General features: G+C 37.7%; 1 protein-coding gene across 1 annotated transcript in view; it reads left to right on the top strand.

Annotated features, from left to right (window-relative positions):
- ZNF407 (zinc finger protein 407) overlaps positions 1 to 20,316 on the top strand; it is a 337,009-nt gene that overhangs the window by 224,297 nt on the left and 92,396 nt on the right. The window contains exon 8 of the mRNA XM_062487482.1: positions 14,378 to 14,556. Coding sequence (XP_062343466.1) covers positions 14,378 to 14,556 — 179 coding nt within the window. The remainder of the gene's footprint in view (positions 1 to 14,377; positions 14,557 to 20,316) is intronic.

Genomic DNA, 20,316 nt, shown 5'->3' with positions numbered 1-20,316 from the left:
CAGAAGAGCATTTCTGAAAGCAGGGATTAGATCTGCTTTTGGCTCTTGGCAGTTCCTTGCTGTCTAATGGCAAAGTTTCAAGAATAAAATGTTGATGCACAATATTTTGTGCCAGCTAATATACTTTCCTGGGACAGAGGACAGAACTCAGCCTTCCTCAAGATAAGGGCAGTCCTAAACTTGGGAGTTTTACTATCTAGAATCGTGGCATAATTTCTAGAAAGTTAGGGGCAATATTGTTTCCTTTTCCAGAGCATATTGGAGCTTCTGATGTTTCCTATTGGTGACCTACATCTTTCTTTAGAAACAGTAGATATCTAATTTATGCAAGCATTGAGGCCCACATGAGTTCTTTATTATGTCCACTAATTGCATTGTTAATTTGAATGGTTATGGAGCACAGACTGGGCTGCCGTCTTGTTACTGCCATGCCCAACAGTGCATCTAAGCAGAAAGCTTTCTACTTTGTTTTACTGATACCCTGTCTCCCAAACCTACCACTACTCTTTTTGCCTATTTTCTGATTATCATTTCCTTCTCAATACTTAAGATTACAGTTTTTCTGAGGCCAAGACCATTTTCTGTGTTGTTTCTCTGTACAGCAATTGGTGTATCATTGTCCTGTTGTGCTGTTCTCGCAGATCAACATGCTGTGCAGTGAGAATGTACCAGCTTCCTTGGAGCTCCTTTTTGATTCATAAACATAGATTACATTTCACCAGAGGACTACAGGAAAGCCTGTACTGTTGTAGTGAAACTTTATTGTTGCTAGGACTGGGATACTGTTTAATGACTAATACCTCAAAGGTGTAACAGCTGAGAGCCTGCATTCAAGCTGAAGTGCAGTATCAGTGCCTAGTTCCTATAGTCTGCTTAAAAAAATCTTACCTCTCCTTTATGGACCAGTAGTCCAGTACATTTCATAAAAATTAAATGCATACAAATAGAATTTTTCAAATATGTGTGCACTCTTAAGTGCCATTAGAACCAGCCTTGGCTGGTTTAGTCTAGTTTTGTTTTTAAACCTGACCTTCAAACACGTCTCACTAAATGCATTTCTGGGTGCATTTTTTTGTTTTGTTTTGTTTTGTTTTTGGAGATCATGTCATTGTTATATAGCTGAAGAAAGGGTAGTACTGAAAGCAATACATCTTGGAATGCAAGTGGAACTATTTAGACTCTCTTCTTTAAACACAGCTTCTTTGTCTATTCCCATCCAGTACTTAGAAAGAAGGGATTTCAGAATATTATGAGCTATATTCTTCTCTTGCTATTCACCTCATGTTAGTAAGCTGCTATTCTGCAAACTCATGGAAATAGCACCGAAACATATAGTGCTTTGGTCTCTGCAGCAAAAAACCCCGAAGTGTGTTCATCTGATGACAAAAAGGAAAGATAGATAGATAGATAGATAGATAGATAGATAGATAGATAGATAGATAGATTTTTTCCTAAATTTATATTATTTATTTAATCTATATTTACTTTTGGAAAATACATGGATTGTTTATAATAGTTATAGAGTAAACGCTTGTAGTCTTTAAAGAGGCACATGGATTAATGACTTCTCAAAGACTTGTTTTACAGGAGTGCTCTGTAGCATTTTTAGAATGAGTGCTTAATTAAAATAGTCACTAAGGACATGTTATTCACATAGGCATCTTTTGCACCAAACCTGTGTAGTTTTTATTATCTATGCATTTTGACTTGAGTCACTAAGGTCCTTTCATATATTTACATAGAACGTTAAGCTTTTGAATAGGTCCAGGTCTTCTAAAGTTAGTAATGTTCCCTAGAATCACATACTGAATTAGCCCTTTAAGGACTGTGTTACTATGATGCAAAATAGACTCAAAGGAATAGTTTGGGTTTTATATAAAAGGTGAGGAGTGCAGAGTTTTTTTGGTGGGCTCTGTTTGTTTGTTTGTTTGTTTTTAGTTTAAGAGTGCAATATATGTTTTCTTTAGCTGTAAAAGCACAATCAAGGCAACATGATAAGTGAGTCAGTGTTGTAAAAGTAAAACTAATTTTGCCTTCACTCACATGAGCTATAGAAGGAGGAAGCTTTATTGTCCCTGGGAAGGTGATAAGGCAGAGTAATTGTATATTATACTGTCCTGGAACATCTGCCTGAAGACTGTTGGAGCAATTCATCTATCATGGACGATACAGCATGTTTTGTCTTTCTGCTTTAACCCATCCCCACTGCTGGCCTGCACGAAGGTTTTGATAGGGACTGTGCCTGGGCTGGGGCTCACATTAATCAGTCCCCTTGTTCAACACTCCAGCTGACATAATTACAACCTGCGCACAGCAGTTATTCAAGTTGAGTCCTTGTCACTCGTGGTGCGAAACTACACAGCTCAGATCCCGAAGGAGATTGCCTTATCACACAGAACAAGGGCTCACAGGAGTTGAAGAGAATAGAAATGGGAAAATGTCTTCTGGGAGTAGTATATATTCCTTTAAAATAAGACATTTGAGAGACTTACAAGGGACAAAGAGAAGCATTGTGCAAGGTCTGAAATGAACAGGTTATTATTTTTAAAAGGATTACACAGGCCATTTTTGTGAAATGGACATGCATTATTAAATAAATTCAGTGGTCTCTCTTATCATTCAGTGGCTCTCCGCTATTAGTTTTCTTCAGAAGTGATAAAATAGTTTTTGACTTGTATAAGCCTAAAGTATCTCTCAGTAGAAATCAGAACACAACTAATAAAAGGGTACATATTATACCAGTAAAATTGGCACACACATAAGGGAAGATCTGCAAGGATCAGAGTTAAAGGTGAAGGAAGAAGCATGCAAAAGGGCTTTCGAAGATGAGCAAGTTCATTAGTTTCTGCTATTGTATGATACCAGAATGTGAAAGGTGAAGCCAAAGAAAAAGTTTCATATTTTACCATTCTTCCCTCTTTTCATGTTAACCCTCTGTGGGGAAAAAAAAGACAACTCCATAGCAATATCTATGATAATGAAATATGTTTATTTTCATGTAATATGATGAGGTTAATTTTACATGGTTGTGGGTTTTTTCTTTTAGACAGAACCTTTGCATATATGATCATAGGATAATTTGGTGAGTATTGGTCTATAAAATTCCTCAGTATGACAGAATTTCATTGGTATCCAGAAGGCTTTTGCCCTGGTGTTTAAATCTTTTTCTTCTTGGGTCAGCTTTAGCCATTCAGGCAGTTCCTATTCTTCTCAATCAATAGATTTAGAGTGTTGCCCTGATTTCTCATCTAGTTAAAATCATGTTATGTCTGTTAGACATAATTGTGTATTGTTGAAAGAACAGTAAAAATGTGTCCATTCTGGACATAGTATCTCCAACTTCAAATAATCTGAAGTAGAAGTGCATTAGCAACTGCCTTATACATTCTACTTTATATATAGGTATGCTAGGTGAGTCAAATTCAGTGCTTTTTGGTTAAGTGCACAGCACATTAATTTTGATGTATAGGTCTCCAGTGAATGTCCCACTACATGAAAACTGCAGTTTCTTACTGAGCACCAGGGGATCCTTATACACAAACTTACTCTTGTAGGAGCAAAAACCACGTTTTGCTTGCTTCTTACTCTTAAAACCAGTTCTCCTGGAGTGAATGATGTCTGTGAAGTAAGCTCAAAGTACAGAGCCAAATGCTGCATTTACTTACATTTCTGCAGAAAATGGCATTATGAGGACGTAATCTGAAGAGAATGATGCTTCTCTGATATATTCTTTCAACACACATTTTAGATTAGATAATCAATCATACGTCCATCTAAAGACCCAAATTTGACTTTCAGAATCTAAGATGGGTTTGCAGTATTGACATCCAGGAAGAATATATTTTAATTTCCAGACTGAACAAATTTCCATGACATCATGGAAGCACAATAAATGGCTGACCTCACAATGACATGTTTCAGGCTTAAACTGTACTTCTTGGAGACTTTCAGCCCAGAAAAAGCCTTAAGCTCAGCCAGTGTGACCTTCTACAGAAAACAAGCTGCATAGGTGTTTTTTTTCCCCAGTTTGCTCTGTATTGAAATTCCTACTTCTGACTGGATTTTATATCTGGAAACATATTTAAGTTTGTTCTGAAAACAGGCAAAGTTGCAAGACCAGCTTTCCTTCTGTGAAAGATTAATTGCGGAAGAAATTGTGATTAGTTTCTAAGTTGAATTTTACTGTAACTTGTAGTCATTGTTTTTGGTTCCTCTAGGTTTTCTCTAAGTTAGGTTGTCCCTTAATCATGCCTTTATTCCATGTTAAATTACTCATGGGCCAAGCTCAAGTGTGATAAGCAAAACAGAGGAGGTTTTTATTAAATGTTTTGAAGTTTTTTTACCCGACTTAACTTCTATTTCTAATCACTTTGTGGCTGTTTGTTCCCTTTTTTAAATGTAGGCAGTAATACAGGAAGTGGATATTCTAGAATTAGCTTCTCCGGTGTCACAAAGAGAACATTACATCCTTATGTTTGCTTGCGACTTCCTTGCTTATATAGCTAAATATAGCATGGGGCCTTTCTGCTTACAGCATCACATTAGAAGTTGTCATTAAATTGATGGTCCACTAATCCCCAGATCATTTTCAGTGTCATAGCTTCTCACGGCATTGTTTAAGTTACTTGCATGCATTGTGCAAAGGTGGGAGAGCCAATGTGTAATTGTGTGTGTACATGTTGTGATTGAACACTCCTGGCTTCTGCGATTGCTCTGTATGATGGCAGTGTCATTGTTATTAATCATGCTGCCAATTACAGTGTTGTCTGCAAATTTTATTAGCAGGGATTTTATATATAGTTTTGGCATGCATAACAAAAGTGAATCTTTCAGACAATTATTGTTGATTCCTTTGATAAATTGGAACATTTGAAATGAGGAAGAAAATGACCATCTCTTTTTGCATGGGGGGTTGGGACAGGGCAAGAAGAGGCACTGTATTAGCATTAAAAAAAACAACTTTGAGCAGAGATCATACAGACCACAGTGCCCTGGGTATGAATCCAGGCTGCAAAGCAACAGGATCTGCCCTCTAGGGAACCGTGTTGTCACTAAAATGGCTGAAGGAACTGACACGGAGGCCAGTTGGACCAAGTACCATCTGCATCTGAGATTGACAGGCAGCCTTAAGGGTCTGTTGCTATCATTTCTGACTCCAGCAACATTAGGAGAGCAGTTTCATCTTGTACAGCCGCTAGATTCCACACCCTTTCCTAGGCTCCATCTGTACTCCTATATCTGTGAAAATACTTTATGTGCTCCTGAGGATATACAAACAGACTCCACAGAATTGTTCAGTTACTTTATGTGGTCATTAAAAGAAGTACAATAGGGAAGAAATTGATGTTGAAAGGAAATGCGTGTCTTCAATTAAATTCATCCTAGCTTTTTTAAAAAATGGATGTTTTCCATGGCCTCATTTCAGCAAGGTATTTGATCATGTACATAAATTTAACCTTGTGAGTCATTCTTTTGAAGTCAACGGGGGCTGCTTGTACTTAAGCCACACAAATGCGTAAGTACCTTGTTAAATCAGGGCCAGTGATACCCAGAGCCCGGTCTCCATCCTCACACCACTGCAGAGATGATGTTTCTGAGACCAACAACCTTGTTTCTCTTTTATGCCATCTGCTCTAAGAAGAAAAGAAAGGGGGAGGGAGAGAGCCCAGGAACAATGGAGTGATTATTCTCAGTTAGTGTGAAATAGATGAACTCCACCTGCTATTCCTGCCACTTAAACCTTGGCTGACACAGTGCAGCAGTGCGCTGTGCACAGCAGACCCCTGCATCCCTCATGCCACAGGCACACAGGCCCTCGAGCTGGGCCATCACAGAGACCTCTCTGCCTGCAGCAAAGTGCAAGCCAGGAGTTCTAGCAAATGTTACAGAGAGTTTTCAGAAGCACATCAGTCCTATGAAAACCCTTTTTTGGTTCTTGTCGTTTTGTTTTTGGTTTGGTGGTTTTTTTTTCCTTTCTATGTTTTGGTTTTTTGTTGTTTTTTTTCTTCTCTAGTCAGTAAAAGGAGATGCTGAGCCTCTCTCTGAAGAGCTGCTGGGGCAGACTCACAAGCTCAGCAGCCCAGCTTTGAGCAACACCTATGGGGACAGTGAGGACCACAGCACAGGTGGAGAGCTGAAGCAAATTTCCATGACTTTCTGTACCTTTTCCACCCGTTCTTTCCAAGTCTAGCTAGTTGGGCGTAATTTTTTTTGTTTCTGTCTAAAAGCATCGTCTTTACTTTTTTCTCTCTTTTCTTGTAGAAAATAGAATTAATGGAAGCATTTAAGGCAGGATGCCATAGTTCCTTGGAATCACAGATGGGCTTTTTCCTGGAAAAAAATCATATTTTCTTTAAATTGTGGAGACTGTTGTTTGCTGGTTTTTTACAAAAATACTCAGAAAATTCACTAGTAAGATTTAGATGCCAGCACGGGGTCTATACTTAGGTTTTTGTTCACTGTGAAGGGTTGTAACTGGCTTTACAGATTCCTCAGAGGTAAAGAAGACTAGAGTACATCTCTGCTTATTTCCCTTCAGAATTTCCAATTACCCTGAACTTGCCTTTAAAAGCACTTACTTTAGCTATCGTAATGATCAATTACTTGAAACTGGGAATTTTCATTCCAATACGTTGTAAATAGAATGGTGGATCCGTGGCCAAATTACAATTTGGACATGCTAGTCTGCTGAATGGAGCTCACACACAAGCAGTAATTATCAATCTTCCATCATTTTCTGTGCTGATGCACAAGTTTTTGCTGCTTCCCTACAGGGCTCTGCTACTTTTTAGCAGCCAGCATTGGACATCTGTCACACATACTGTATGTCATAACAAATAGATCATTACAGAAAAAAATGCAAAGCTAAAAATGTAGAAAAGCAGAAAACATTACGATTATTATCCCTGGGTGTTGGTATAATACTATCAGAATAAATCCCAAATACATTTTTATTATTTTCTTTGTGAAACTGACTGTATTATAAAATCTCATTAAAGCATGTAAATGTAGTGTGCTCTCTTTTATGGGCTACTTCATATTTTCTGAGTGGCAGTACATGCGATACATGGCAGTACATGAAAACATGGCAATACATGTGGCTACCAGGTTGTTGGGCATGCATTTTTACAGCACTGAGGGTGTGTATTTCAGTCACCTTTTTCTTGGTAGAGTTGAAAAGCTGTGAGCAAATACTTGCTGCAGAAACAGCTCTGGTGGCAAAGGCATTGCTTGGCCCCAGCAGCTCATTGCCTCTGTGCACCAAAGGTCTTTAGGAGCAGCACAGGGAGGTGTTTGGCAGCAGTGACACAGGAAGAGCTGAGCTGGCATTTGGGTACACTGGAGTTGCCTCCTGAGTCAGTTGAGAATTTAGGTTGGTTGCAGAGCGTCAGCCCTTGTATCCACGAGATTGTTTCCCCACTCACTTAAAACCTAAATAAAAGGTAGAACTTTTGCTTTTAAAGGCAAAGAGCAAGCAAAAAGCAGCCCAGGTGCATGCCAGTAGTAAGTAGTCTGAGAAAATGTATTACATTGCTTGTACATACGTACATAAATATATATGTTGTGTGTGTGTGTTAGTTAATATCTAATAATTATTGTGGTTTTATAATGTTAATTTCAACCATTACCACATTTTTGGCTATGATATTTTGCTGTCTTTTTATTATTTTTTGTGCAATGCTGTATTGACTTGTAGCACTGAAGAGGTAAGCTTTAACTTTTAAGCATGCAGTCTGAATTGCCAGTGGTATGTGCAGATTAGGTATTATTATGTAGCTAGTTTGCACTCACTGGCAATCAGTTTATTTTATTTTATTTTAAAACCAAAAATGTAGCAAAATCTTGAACAAGGGAAGAATTTTTGATTGGTTGGTTGGTTGGTTGGTTGGTTAGTTTGTTTGGGTTTTGCTAAGTAGAAGTTGAGCAAAGTGACTGTCATGTGGGGGTTTTGATTGAATAAGCCTATTTGTGTAAGGTAAATACCTCACAGACTGAGGTATTTGTTTCTTTCCTGTTAAGAAAATACTGTCCATTAGGTTGTTTGCCACCACCCTACTGAATGCTAGTTCTCATACAGTTTAATGACAGCAAGAAACAAAGGCAGACTAGAAGGGTTGTATCTTGGAAAGCAGTAATGGTGAAAACAACACTGAAAGGTCCCTGCATTTAACTGAGTGTGAAGGAGCTCTTGGAGCTACAGGAAGTATCCAGGAGTTCCCAGAACTGACTGCAACTGGAGAATGCTGAGCATGGGGAAGTCATGGTATCCATGTATGCAGCACTGGTGTAAAATGTGAGTGTATTCAAAGCTTAAAGCAACTGGAAAGGATGTAGCAAGATGATTCCTCAGAGTTGAAAGGAACTCAGTCTCTGTAGCTCTTCCACTGGAGGTCCCAGTATCAGGAGAGATTCTACAGCCAAGCAAGATGTGTTGGACAAAGTAGCACTGTTACCTGGATGCAGGGGGATAAGAAACACGACAGTTTGTAAGAGGGAGAGTGATTCAACTAAAGAGTAATTTGGCTATGATTTCAAAGGACTCCCTATTGCTCTCCACCAGAAACCATGTTTTAGTACCAAAAGGGTTATGGTTTTAGAAAAGAATCATGGGCAAATGTTTATGAACTGTGCTATCACTGAGGTCAAGCTAAATGTTCCATATGACTTTGTGTTTCTAAAAATCTATGGCTCTCCTTTTCGAGTGTAATTACATTATTGCAATTTTGATTTAAAGGCGGTTTTCCAAGTTAGATGGCATTTTCTGTGAAAGAAATACCTGCAAACATTTGGTGAATAACTGCAGTTAAGAATCTACAGTAGTTCATATTGCTTCATTGAGAAGTTTGCTTTCGTCATAATTGCTGCTCTTTCTGGAAGAAAGTATCTGGAGACTGCTGTTTTTCAGTCAAAATGCTGCAATTTCTCTGTACTTGCAGGTTGCATAGCAGGGCTATAAAGGGTGCAGAAGACCTTCAGAATGCTGTCTATATGAGAGTGAATTTGATTCATACTGACAAAGAGGGGAAGAACAGAAATCTTTTCAATCAGTTGGTTGTATCACTGTGTTTGTTTTTGTGTTGTAAATAGTGATGTCAATGGAGCTGCCATAAGTCCTTTACATTATATGCATTTCTCTGCAAAAAGAGGATGTTTTTACCTATTGTGCTGGAAAAGACCTTTTGAAAAAGGTTTATTTTGTGCAAATAAGAGTCCTACAAGGTGCTAAAATTTTTAAAACTTAGTGGACTAGATAATTAACATTTTGCCTCATTTGCACCTCTGAAACCTCCATTTCCATGTATTGCAGTAAGTATCTTTCTGAAAATGTCAGGCACTGCATAATGGAAGGGTGTTCTAATTTCAGTTTCTTATTAGTAAATAGCAAAAAAAAAAATACTACTTCCTGCAATATTTCATTTAACTGTTTAATGCAATGCTAATGTATTCTCATGTAGAAAATCCTTAAAAATATAGAAACATGGGCAAATGTAGAATTCACAGGTATTTTGTGAATTCCTCTTATTTCATGTTTTTTATCCAAAACATTGCATAAAAGACAAGGACAGCAAATAACTTGGTACTGGGCAGCCACAGGTCTGCAGTTAATTACTGAACATGGCTATTTACTGAATTTGGCTGCTCAAACCAGTACTGCTGGCTGAGGGGTGGGCAGAGTACAACCTGCTGCATCCAGCCACAAGGCTGGGGATGAGTCCCTCTGCATGGAGAAAGGATGCCCAAATCCCTGCCCTCGCACAGCTTGTGCTGCTTGCTGGTGACACTGGATGGCTGAGCTCTGCAAGACTGGAAAGAAGGAAGAGATGATGAGGGAATAGTAACTGCAGACAGCACTTACTGAAGGGGACCTTGAGGCTAGCTATTTTCCCCCAGCAGAGATTTCTGGAGCTCCAAGAGTCATTGTTCCAACCATGTTTCCCCGCTGCTGACTTTGAACTCCCATTTCTGCCACCTGCTAAGTGCATGTCTCTGCTCTGCCATACCAGATCCCTGAACAGTGCAGCTGTTTACATGGGGTAGGCTTAGTTTTGCTGAGGAATCTGGTCTTTTGCACAGTGTAGCTTGCCATTGCAACTGAGAAAATGTCTTCATGGGGTCACTTATACTACCTTAGGGGCTAAAGGAACAACTGTACTTTTCAGGTTAAGGAGGGAGGCAGTTATAAGGACTTCTGTCCCATCCACCAGAAGCATGATTTTCCCACTCTTCTGTAGACCAGAAGAGTGTTTCACTCTGTTTCTTGCCATCAGCACAATTCCATGTTGATTTTTTTGTTTCAGTTGTGTTTTGTTTTTTCTTTCTTTTGTTTTGTTTTGTTTTCTTTGGGTTTTGGGTGGGTTTTTTTTGTTTTTTTTTTTGGTGGGTTGTTGTTGTTGATAAAGAACTGAAGCATACATATATAAGGATAGGAGAAGGAAGACAAAGTAAACAGAGGCACCAGCTTCTCATGTTGGGAAAATGTCTGGTCATTTTATACAACTCTTAACCTTCCAGTTCATTTCACTCTCCCAACAAAATGGATCAATGGTGTTAAGAGGCAAGGGTGTAGATGGCTGTGGAGCAGGGCATCAGGCTTCCTTGTCACTCTATGGACGATACTTGTGCAAGCTCAGTGACCACTGGAAACTTGAATGAATTGTTTGTAATTGGAGCATCCCAAATAAGGAGATACAGAGAGCTGGGACTAGTCAGCAGGGAGAAAAGACTCAGGGGATGTCATCACTATGCACACATATCTGAAGGGAAGCTCTAAAGAAGAGGAAGCCAAGCTCTTCTTCAGTGGTGCCCAGAGACAGAACAAGAGGCAATTGGCATGAACAGGAAGATAGGAGGTTTCTTCTGAACATCAGGAAACATAATGCTGTTGTTAGGGTGACTGAGCACTGGCACAGGCAGCCCAGGGAGGGTGGGAGATATCTTTGGAGGTATTCAGAAGCTGCCTAAAAATGGTCCTGGGCAACTGACCATGGGTCATCCTTCCTGAGCAGCAGGGATGGACCAGACAATCTCGAGAGGTCCCTTTGAATCTTAAGCATTCTGTGATTCTGTGACTAAAGTACCATTTTACAATTGACAAGTCATTTCCAGTTTATGATACTTGAATATGCAGCAACCTTTAATTTATTGAAAGCAGAAAAAGTTACCTAGTTGGTAGGAATGGACTTGTAATGGCAACATGGAATGTGCTGCTAGAACAGCAATTGGAATGCATCGCTGTGTGATGAACATTAGAGACAAATGCCCTTTTTTGTCTTTTTCCAGAAGACGTTTTCTGTTCATCTTAAGCAGTAGTTGGATTTCTCAGGAGAATCTTACCATCTGTCTCCCTTATTTCAAAATGTTATCCTTTACAGAAACGTGGGAGCTCTCCTGGATGTGGAAAGTAGGCCTATGCCCTTCCCAATATATCAGTCTTTCATGGAGGTCATATAGGTTTGTTGTGTGGGAAGTATAGGATGAGCTTTTCAGCTCCTCATAATTCCTGTTCATCTGCAACATGCTTAGCAACTTGTTCCATCTCCTCTTTCACTGACAATACACTGGAAAATCCATACAGGCCTCCCTCTTACCTTTAATGGGGTTTTTGTGGGGTTTGCATCGAGTCTCAAACCTTTCTTCACATCTAATAAGGAGACTTACTGCAAGACATGAAATGAAAAGAATTTTTTTTTGTTTCTCTACATCAGAATTGAATATTGAACTCATTGACTGTAGCTTTAGACTAATTAAGTCTCTCTAATGAGTTCCCTTCCTGTTACTTCGGTGCATGAACCAATTGACAGAAATATATACGTTTGATTTTAAAAATGGATCATGAGGATGAAAGCGTGCTTACATGAAGCAATGGTAATAGTAATTTAACTTAGAAACCTAAAGTGTAGCTTTACTGAAGTACTGGCTAGTCTCTTAAAACCTGCATTTGTTTATGGCTGTAATTCAGACTGGAACTTAAAATCTAGAAGGACTTTCCTCAAATGCTTTTTATTGCGATGGGCTCTATTTTCCAAATTTCAGAACAAAGGAAATCTGTATTTCAAGGTTTATAGACATCTGGAAGTGAATCTTACAATACAAGACCTGTCAAAAGCTTAACTATCATCACTATAATGCAACATTATGATGTTTTAGTTATATTCTTGTCATGAGATATCTTTAATAAAAACAGAGTGCTGTTTAAAATCACAGAGCTCTGTGTTTACTCATATGATATGAAGAGATGTAACTGTACACACAATGTGTTGGTGGGGGTGTTTGTGTCAGACATACAATAACATACTTGTACAGTACGTGGGAGAAGACTGATAATAAAACATACATTCAAAGCACACTGAATAATTAAAAAACATTTTATATGCAGTACACTTTTGTCCTGTCATATTTAAAGGTATCACTTGGCTTCAAAAGTGCTTGGATTTGCCAGTTGTTGCCATCATGGCTTACCTTATGATGGCAATTGATGCTTTGCAACCTAATATGAGGGGCCATTTGTAATGCCTTGTGATCTCATATTCCTCATTTCTGATGAAGCCTTCCTGGCCTTGTCACATGGAAAAATATGGGCTTAATTTTTGTATATCTGTATGTTGGTGTGTTTAGCAAGAGATTTTTACGGATGACTGAATAAATGAGGCTTTTTGCTCTGTTTAAAGCGGCTGGAGAAAATTCTAAATCAAAGGAGATAGAACTGGCCTTTTATGGCTTGAACAGGCTGGGTTTTCTTCACAACTCTTACATAGGTTTCCACAGGTCCTTTATATATTTCACAGAAATATTTCAAAGTAAAAAGTTTTATATCTTTCCTTAGCAGAGTATGAGAGCTGAGCTAAAAGAACACAGATATTTTATTTCAGATTTGTATGCTCTGTTTTAATCTACTGCCCTTTAAAGTATAACCCATGATAGAAGGTTACCAGGTTGTCTCCTGCTTTCATTGCAGTATACACTACCTTTTTTTCTTTTTTTTTTTTGTAAAATACATATTTCATTTTAGCAACATTTATGAGCATTGTAACTTTTTTAGGGCTGAATCATGAAAGATGCTGAGGACCAATATTTTCTATATTTTTCAGTGATAAGTGTCTTCTCTCACACTCTCAGGCATCTGATCATTATACCAGTGTATAGCAGATGGACATGACAGAGGGTGAGCTTTGGCAGCACCGTAAGGCAGATACCAACTTTACTATGACCATTTCCGAGGGAGAGACAAGCATTCCAGCAGAACTTCAAGCTGCTACTTCCATTTTATTTTGGGGGTCCTTTTTTTAGGTGCCTGTTACTGTGGAATTTCTGTCATTGATGGGTATATAACCAGTTGCCCAAAATGCTACAGTTGTCTCATTTGAGTATTTGTGAAGTGTTATACATTTATGTAGTTTACATGAGTGTTTGTACTTTTTTCAGTTAGGCTGAGTAAGTGTTGTTTGTTAGTTTGGCAATAATAATAGTACATGATAGTAAGAAAGTCTAAACAATAAACAAAACTCCAAAGGAATGGTACACATGGACAGTTCTGTTCTTTTGAGTCAAGAATAAATAACTGACTGTTTCTGATTGAAATAAATAGAGCAGTGTATTTTATGTAGGATTTATCACTAAGTTTAAATAAGTAGGAAATTCTAATGCAAAATAATTTTGTAATAAGACTGGAAAATTTTAAAGACTAGAAATTAAAAATTGCTGCCATATGGATCTCTATGAATAAGGGAGATGTGAAATCTCTTCTTATTACTTTTTTCAGAAATATGATTATAGATATTGCTTTGAAATGTGTTAAACTAATTGTATATGTGATCTGACTTTCATGCATTAAAACTCCACTACTTTCACAAAAGCTGTGTTTAAGATGTAAACCAGAATCCGTGTATACTTTCAAAAATATGTAAACTTGAACAACTCAATTCCCTTTCCTATGAACAGTTCACACAGCAAGATGAAAGTTGGTGGAACATACTTGCAAAAATCATTCACAGCAACTCCTGTTGAATTTAGGAACTGTTTGGGAAAGGTTCATGTGAGTTCCATTGGGAATATTACAGGCATCTGTGTATTTCAGTTTTGCTAAGTAAAGACTTTTGCTTAATTTCTGTCCATCACTGCCTACCATGAGAAAAATAGAAATTCTGTAAATATAACAAACCAATCACTCTCATTCAGATGAGGTGTTCAGTTAACCTGAAACAGCTTTGGGAGCTTTCGTGCAAAGGACCATATTTATGCAAAACCTAAGAGGATGCAAAAAAAAATCTACAGATAATGAAAAATGGGTGATAACTACTGATTTTCTGTTGTAACACTAGGTCTTATTTGAACCACTGGTAGAAAATAATTTTTTTTTCTTTTTTTTATTGTTGTTTAGGTCTAATTGTGCAGAAAATATCCGTAAACACATCTTGCATACTGGAAAGCATGAAGGAGTAAAAATGTATAACTGTCCTAGGTGTGACTATGGCACAAATATTCCTGTGGAGTTTCGTAACCACTTGAAAGAGCTACACCCAGACATTGAAAATCCTGATCTGGCATACTTGCATGCTGGTAAGGTCCTTCCTCCTTTTGCTTACAAATTCTTTTCTAAATGCATTTGCTTAAATGATTGTAATAACAAAACAAGATGTTATTATCATTTATTCTGAAGAAGAATGTGGTTTTAAAATGGACTTAATCCTCTTCAAATTTTCCAGGGTTGAAGATTATGCATTAAGCACTGAAATCTGTTCATGTTGCACAAGCAAATCTTGCAGTTCAATAAATAAACATCAGAAGTGCATGCTATTTAGATGCCTTTAGATTTTGAAATCTAACTGAACTTTTAGGGAGAAGTATTTTTTTAACATTTTTATTAAGTCCCTCTGCCTGTTTTTCCCCCAAGAACATAAAAACAAAATTCCATCAGAAATACAGTGGCAAATTAATGCACTGCTTTAAAAATTTTTAGATTTCATTACAGAGAAGTAGACTGTTCCTCATTAAAAGATAGAACAGCACAGCTCAACCAACGACTTTGATACAAGTTTTCAGGCTTTGTGTTAGAGAGCACACACATGGAAGTCACTGGAGGAATGCAAAACAAGACCATTGCTTTGTAAACGGGAATTAAAAGATATGGGGTGTTTTCTGTTTAGGAGCAAGTGTTTTTTTAATAGATTCTGCTGTTCAGACTGTAAGGTGGAAAATTAATGGAAGCATCAAATTAGGAGAAAAATAAAGAGTTCAATGGTAGAAGCTTAGGAGAAATAATACAAAATTAGTGTGGAGCTTGAATGAAATGTGATCTTAATGCAGGAGAGGCAGATAACTTAGACATCACTGGGTGGAAAGACAAGTCAGAGCAGTGGGAAAAAAAGAACAGATGGTGAGAAGAAAGAGTTGGGGAATCCAGAGGAGGAAGAAGCTATGTGGGCCGAAGTCTCCCTGAGATAAAAATTAATCTTCCAGTGAATTACTGCTATTAGTACTCCTGTGTCAGATTTGAATCCTGTGTAAGGAATTAATTTCATAGTTTTTGATACTCTCATACCTGTAAATAAACAAAACCTGGAAAGTTTTCATGCAGCTTTGTGCAGTATGTACACTGTAGTTATTTTAAAACCTCTCAGTCTTCCTAAAATGACTGCTTGCTTTCCTGACTAGAGGCAGTGTATTATTTGTACCATATATTTCTATTTGCCAAGTATTCCACTTCATTTTGGAACCAATCATCGTGTCATGTCAGCATATGGTGGATAATATCTGGATGTACAAACAAAATGCCAGTTGGCAGAATACCAATTTCAAAATAGGTCAGAAAACTGATCACATTTCACCATAGTTCTCACTAAAGCAAATGAATATTCAACTCAGAGCTTAAATCCAGACACTGTTGGGTTTTTACTACAAAAATCCCACTTAATATGAAAAAATAAAATGCTTTCAGTAGACAGATAGATATAACAGAGAGCTGTAACAGTGATAGAATCACTAACATTCCAAAATTATAAACATTTTATGTACATTTTCCCATTATTATTTCAAGACTGTATCTGGGTAAATTAATTGTTCACTGCAGTATGCCGTGGTTAAAACTCTTCAGCTTGCTTGTCTTGGTAACACAGGAAAAGAGTCACCAGTGTGTTGTATCCTAATGGTATTTTCTATACGTTCACTTATACTGTAGAAATCCTCTTGCATTGAACAGGGTAGTGTGCAAATATATTAGGACTAGCAAGAACAAATTCTCACCTGATTATTGCCAGGCTGGCCTAGAACTGGTATGCAACAAAAGTCTTGAAACACTGCGAAATCCACGGCTGAAAGGATGATACTGTGTTTTCCTTTCAAAAAGAAACACTATTAAAGAGGAGCCTGGGTGATAATTGTGTATTCATGTCATAGTTAAAGGAAGTTTCTTTTCTTGTCTTCAATCCATTTCTGACCACTGGACATCTAAGAGTTAAAGGTTTTAGAGAAGATTTTTAGAGGAATGAAGGACAACTCCTGTGCCCTGGCTAACATCCCTTATAAAAATAAGATTTGTTCTGTGTCTGGTTCACAGTTACAGATGACTTATTGGTCACTGGCTGCACCCACAGAGAATCTACAACATGACATAGAACCCCTTAGGAGGATAGGAGTATGAAAGTGTCATACAAGATTGATTTTTTTTTTTTTAACTTAAACATATTTGTCTGTCTTTTATGTTCTAATATTGCTTTGTAACAGGAAACCCAGCCCTTTTGCTTCTCTGAGCAGATAGAAATAGAGTAAAGCCTCTTCACTGGTAAAGAGACAGACATCAACTCCAGCCACTTTGAAGGACAAGTGGAAACTCCTTCCCCATAGCCCGTCAAGAATGGAGCTGTGGGGTACCTTTAGGATGTGACTGGGAGTAAAAGTCAAGTCTGTTTCTTGTCTGTGAAATTAAGATTGACATCTGGATTTCTAATCTAAATTCGATGCTCTTTATAATTGTTGTGGGAAGAGTTGAAGCTTCAGACCAGCCTTAGCCTCAGATTTTGGCAACAGTTTAAGTTCAAGGAATAACCCTGGCCTGCAAGTTCTAATAATGACAAGTCAGATCTATTTATAAAATGAATTATTTATTAAACAGCTAAGAGATAGCCGATGAAACATCTTATTCAGAATAACTTACTACACAGTATAAAACTAAAAAGTTCTACTAGTAGATTACAGCATAATAGAAAAATGCACAATATCAAGGTACCTATATTAGAGATAAGAAAAGAAATAGTATTGGTTAGGAGTCAAATCTAACTTATCACTGAAACCATGATAATGTGCACATTCCTTCACTTAATCTCTGGGGAGTAACTGCAAGGCAGGTGTCCCTACTCATGGGAGAAACTCCACACATTTCCAGGAAATGTATAGAAGATTTCTGCTTTGTGGAAGTTTGGTGTGGCTCTTAGAGTTGTAAAGCGAATGTCTGTCTGTCAAAATTCCAGCTTGTCTTTCCAGGTCTCGCTTCCATCAGTAAGATGTTTATTAGCAGTTGGGAGATATTAACCCCACGGTGCCAAAATAACTCGCTGCAAGACAGCTTGTCCTGTTTATCTGGCTGTTTAACAAACAACAGATAAGCTCTTGTGGGCGGTGAGATGCCCTGCTACAATAATAAAATGCTCTAATATTATTTTCTATTTAGCTTTCTTTGGCAGCTACTATACTGCTTTATGGGGTCGATGGTAGTAAGGAGCTTGAGGAAACTGCATTTCTGAGGGAGAGGCTGTGGAAGATGGAAGGCAAAGGAAGTTGTCTTTTACATTTGTGAGGACGATACTGTAATTGCAAGGTGATATCACTTCTGTTCTAAATTGGTATATAGAAATGCTAGAAAACCAGGTCTTTAGACTTACTTTCCTCTTTTTGCTATAGATTTCCTCTGTCATCGAGGGAGTAATTTAACAATACAACTATATTCCTTATAAAGCTTAAATATTTTAAAACAATGAGATTCCGATTATACTTTTGTCTTTTACTTTTAAAATTTACTGCGTTTGAACAGCAGGCCCCTAATGCACACAAGCCAACAAAGATATATACAGTGCACATAAAACTGTGAATTGAATTTGCTAGGCCACACTTCAAATATCAGTTTATGCATTTAACCTTAATTTTTATATGAATCATCAAATCTGTTTTTAAAAATGTCTTGTGTGTTGTTCTGTAGGAGCTTGGTGCCTATTTCTTGATATTCTCTGACCCATTTTCTCAAGGTCTGTGTTAAAATTGAAATTTTGTTGGAAAAAAGCCAGGAATACAGAGACTGTTATCCATTATATACAATATGAATTTATTTTCTTTTTAAAACTACATTTAAGATACTGATAGATCTTATAGCTGTTCTAAGAACAGAACGGAGCTTACTAGCAAGCTCAGGAAGATAGAAATTTGGTTCTAGTGGAGGCTATTTATGTATGTTCTTGTTATCCATGTGCAAATCTGAATGTATGTCATTACAAATGGAAAATGAATGCAATAGATGAGTGAATTGTCATATCATGTTGGTGACTATAATTTTAGTGATTTTTCTAAAAATTAGATTATTTGATTCTAAAAAATTGATTTTCTTACTGTGGGCTTCTGAATTGTGAGTCTCAAAGCAAGCTGAAGAAATCTTTTGATTCTTGTGTGCATTGCATTTCCAAAATTCTTAAAAGTCTTTTCTTCTAACTGGTGCTACATTTTAATACTGAGTTGAACTGTACCTGAATACTTTGTCAAGTGGGACAGGAAAAGGGTGGCCTGTACCTGTGATAGATCTTGCAAGGGACCAGTATTCCAGTTTTGTCTGCTTTGGAGCAGCATCACTTGGTGGTGATAATTTCAGTTTGAACTAAAAGTTCATCATCTAGGAGCTCTTGTCTTACAAACATTGTGATACTATTATGGTGCATTATTTATGTCCAGACAGTGTCATTTCTGTGACTGAACATCTCCATTATTCCAATAGCTGCAGAGTTTGTGGCATCTCACAGTGTGCCATGCTAGCCTTTTGTGGATACTAAACTGCTCAAAAGCAAAAAGCTTTTCAGAGAAAAGGTAATCAGTTTTCTCATTATTGGTTTTGTGATAGTGTTGAAAGTTATGTGGTGATACTGAGGGGTTTTTTCCATATCATTATTTCTGTGCTGCACTGTGAAAAGTGGAGATGATTTCCAAGAATGCACGCAGCCCTAGAAATCAGAATGACGTGTTTCTTTCACTGAACAAAAGATATAATGGTACTGCTTTTTGTACACGTTTTCTCATGTGCAAAACACATGCAATGCTTCCATAGTTTGAGTCACAAAGCTCTTGCTGGAAAATGGCTTCATGACAGTCAACTGTGTGATTAGGGAACTGCTTAAGGCATTGAAGAGAAAATTCGGTGTTGTTTAATTTAGAATTAGCAGTCATGCCAAATACTTCTTGGAAGTATTTTTTAAAAAATAATCAGTGTAGCCAGCTCAATTCATTGTACTCTTTAGTAAGGTTTGTTTTGTTGTTTCTGTTTTTGTTTTTAATGTGACAGTGATACTATGCTTGCAAAGCACTCAAATTTTCCTGCGTGTGGTGAGAGAGTCTACCACCCATAACCCCATGAGTAGGAGTGGAGGATCACTTTCTCCTATGGATCTTGGCAGAACTAAAAGTGTGAGCTGCTTCCCTGCTCTGCACAGACATGTTTTGGGGAATGCTTGGAAGTACAGCTTTGTGTGCCTGTGCCTCTGTGAAAATTATAGGTGCCTCTGGGGTTGGGCATTCACAAAACAAAGATTGTGACGATTGTGTTTTGGCAGTTGGCTGCCTACGTGGTGATTGAATGCTTAGTGTTCATGAAGAGTTACATAATTCATGACCAAATGATAGATAGGTACTTGATTATAGTGTATGAGTTGCTTCACAGGGAGAAAATATCAGACATGAGCTACTCTTAGTCTAGCTGAGAAAAGCCTAAGAAAAATCAGTTACTGAAAGCGTAGTCAGACAAATTGAAATGAGAAACAAGGTGCAAACACTTAAATATGAGGTCAATTGAGCTCTGGCAGCAACTAGCAAAAGAAATTATTCTTGTTCTGTTCCTTTGAGCCTTGAGAAGACTGGATGTCTTTCTGGAAATAGGTTTTCAGAGGGCCCAAGGTTGCCTGGTTCACTACAAAAGGTAAAGGGGCTTTGATATACCAGAACTAAGACTATTATCTAATAGTCCTTTCTGTTCTTAAATCTTCAGACACTGTTAATATTCAGCCTCCTGGTAAGGGCTGTGTTTGTGAATCTAAAGTGTTTGGGTGTTGGGATAGCAGTGGAATTGCTGAG

Source organism: Cinclus cinclus, chromosome 1 (genome assembly GCF_963662255.1).
Source record: "Cinclus cinclus chromosome 1, bCinCin1.1, whole genome shotgun sequence".
Taxonomy (NCBI): domain Eukaryota; kingdom Metazoa; phylum Chordata; class Aves; order Passeriformes; family Cinclidae; genus Cinclus; species Cinclus cinclus.
This window is presented reverse-complemented; position numbering and strand designations above follow the sequence as displayed.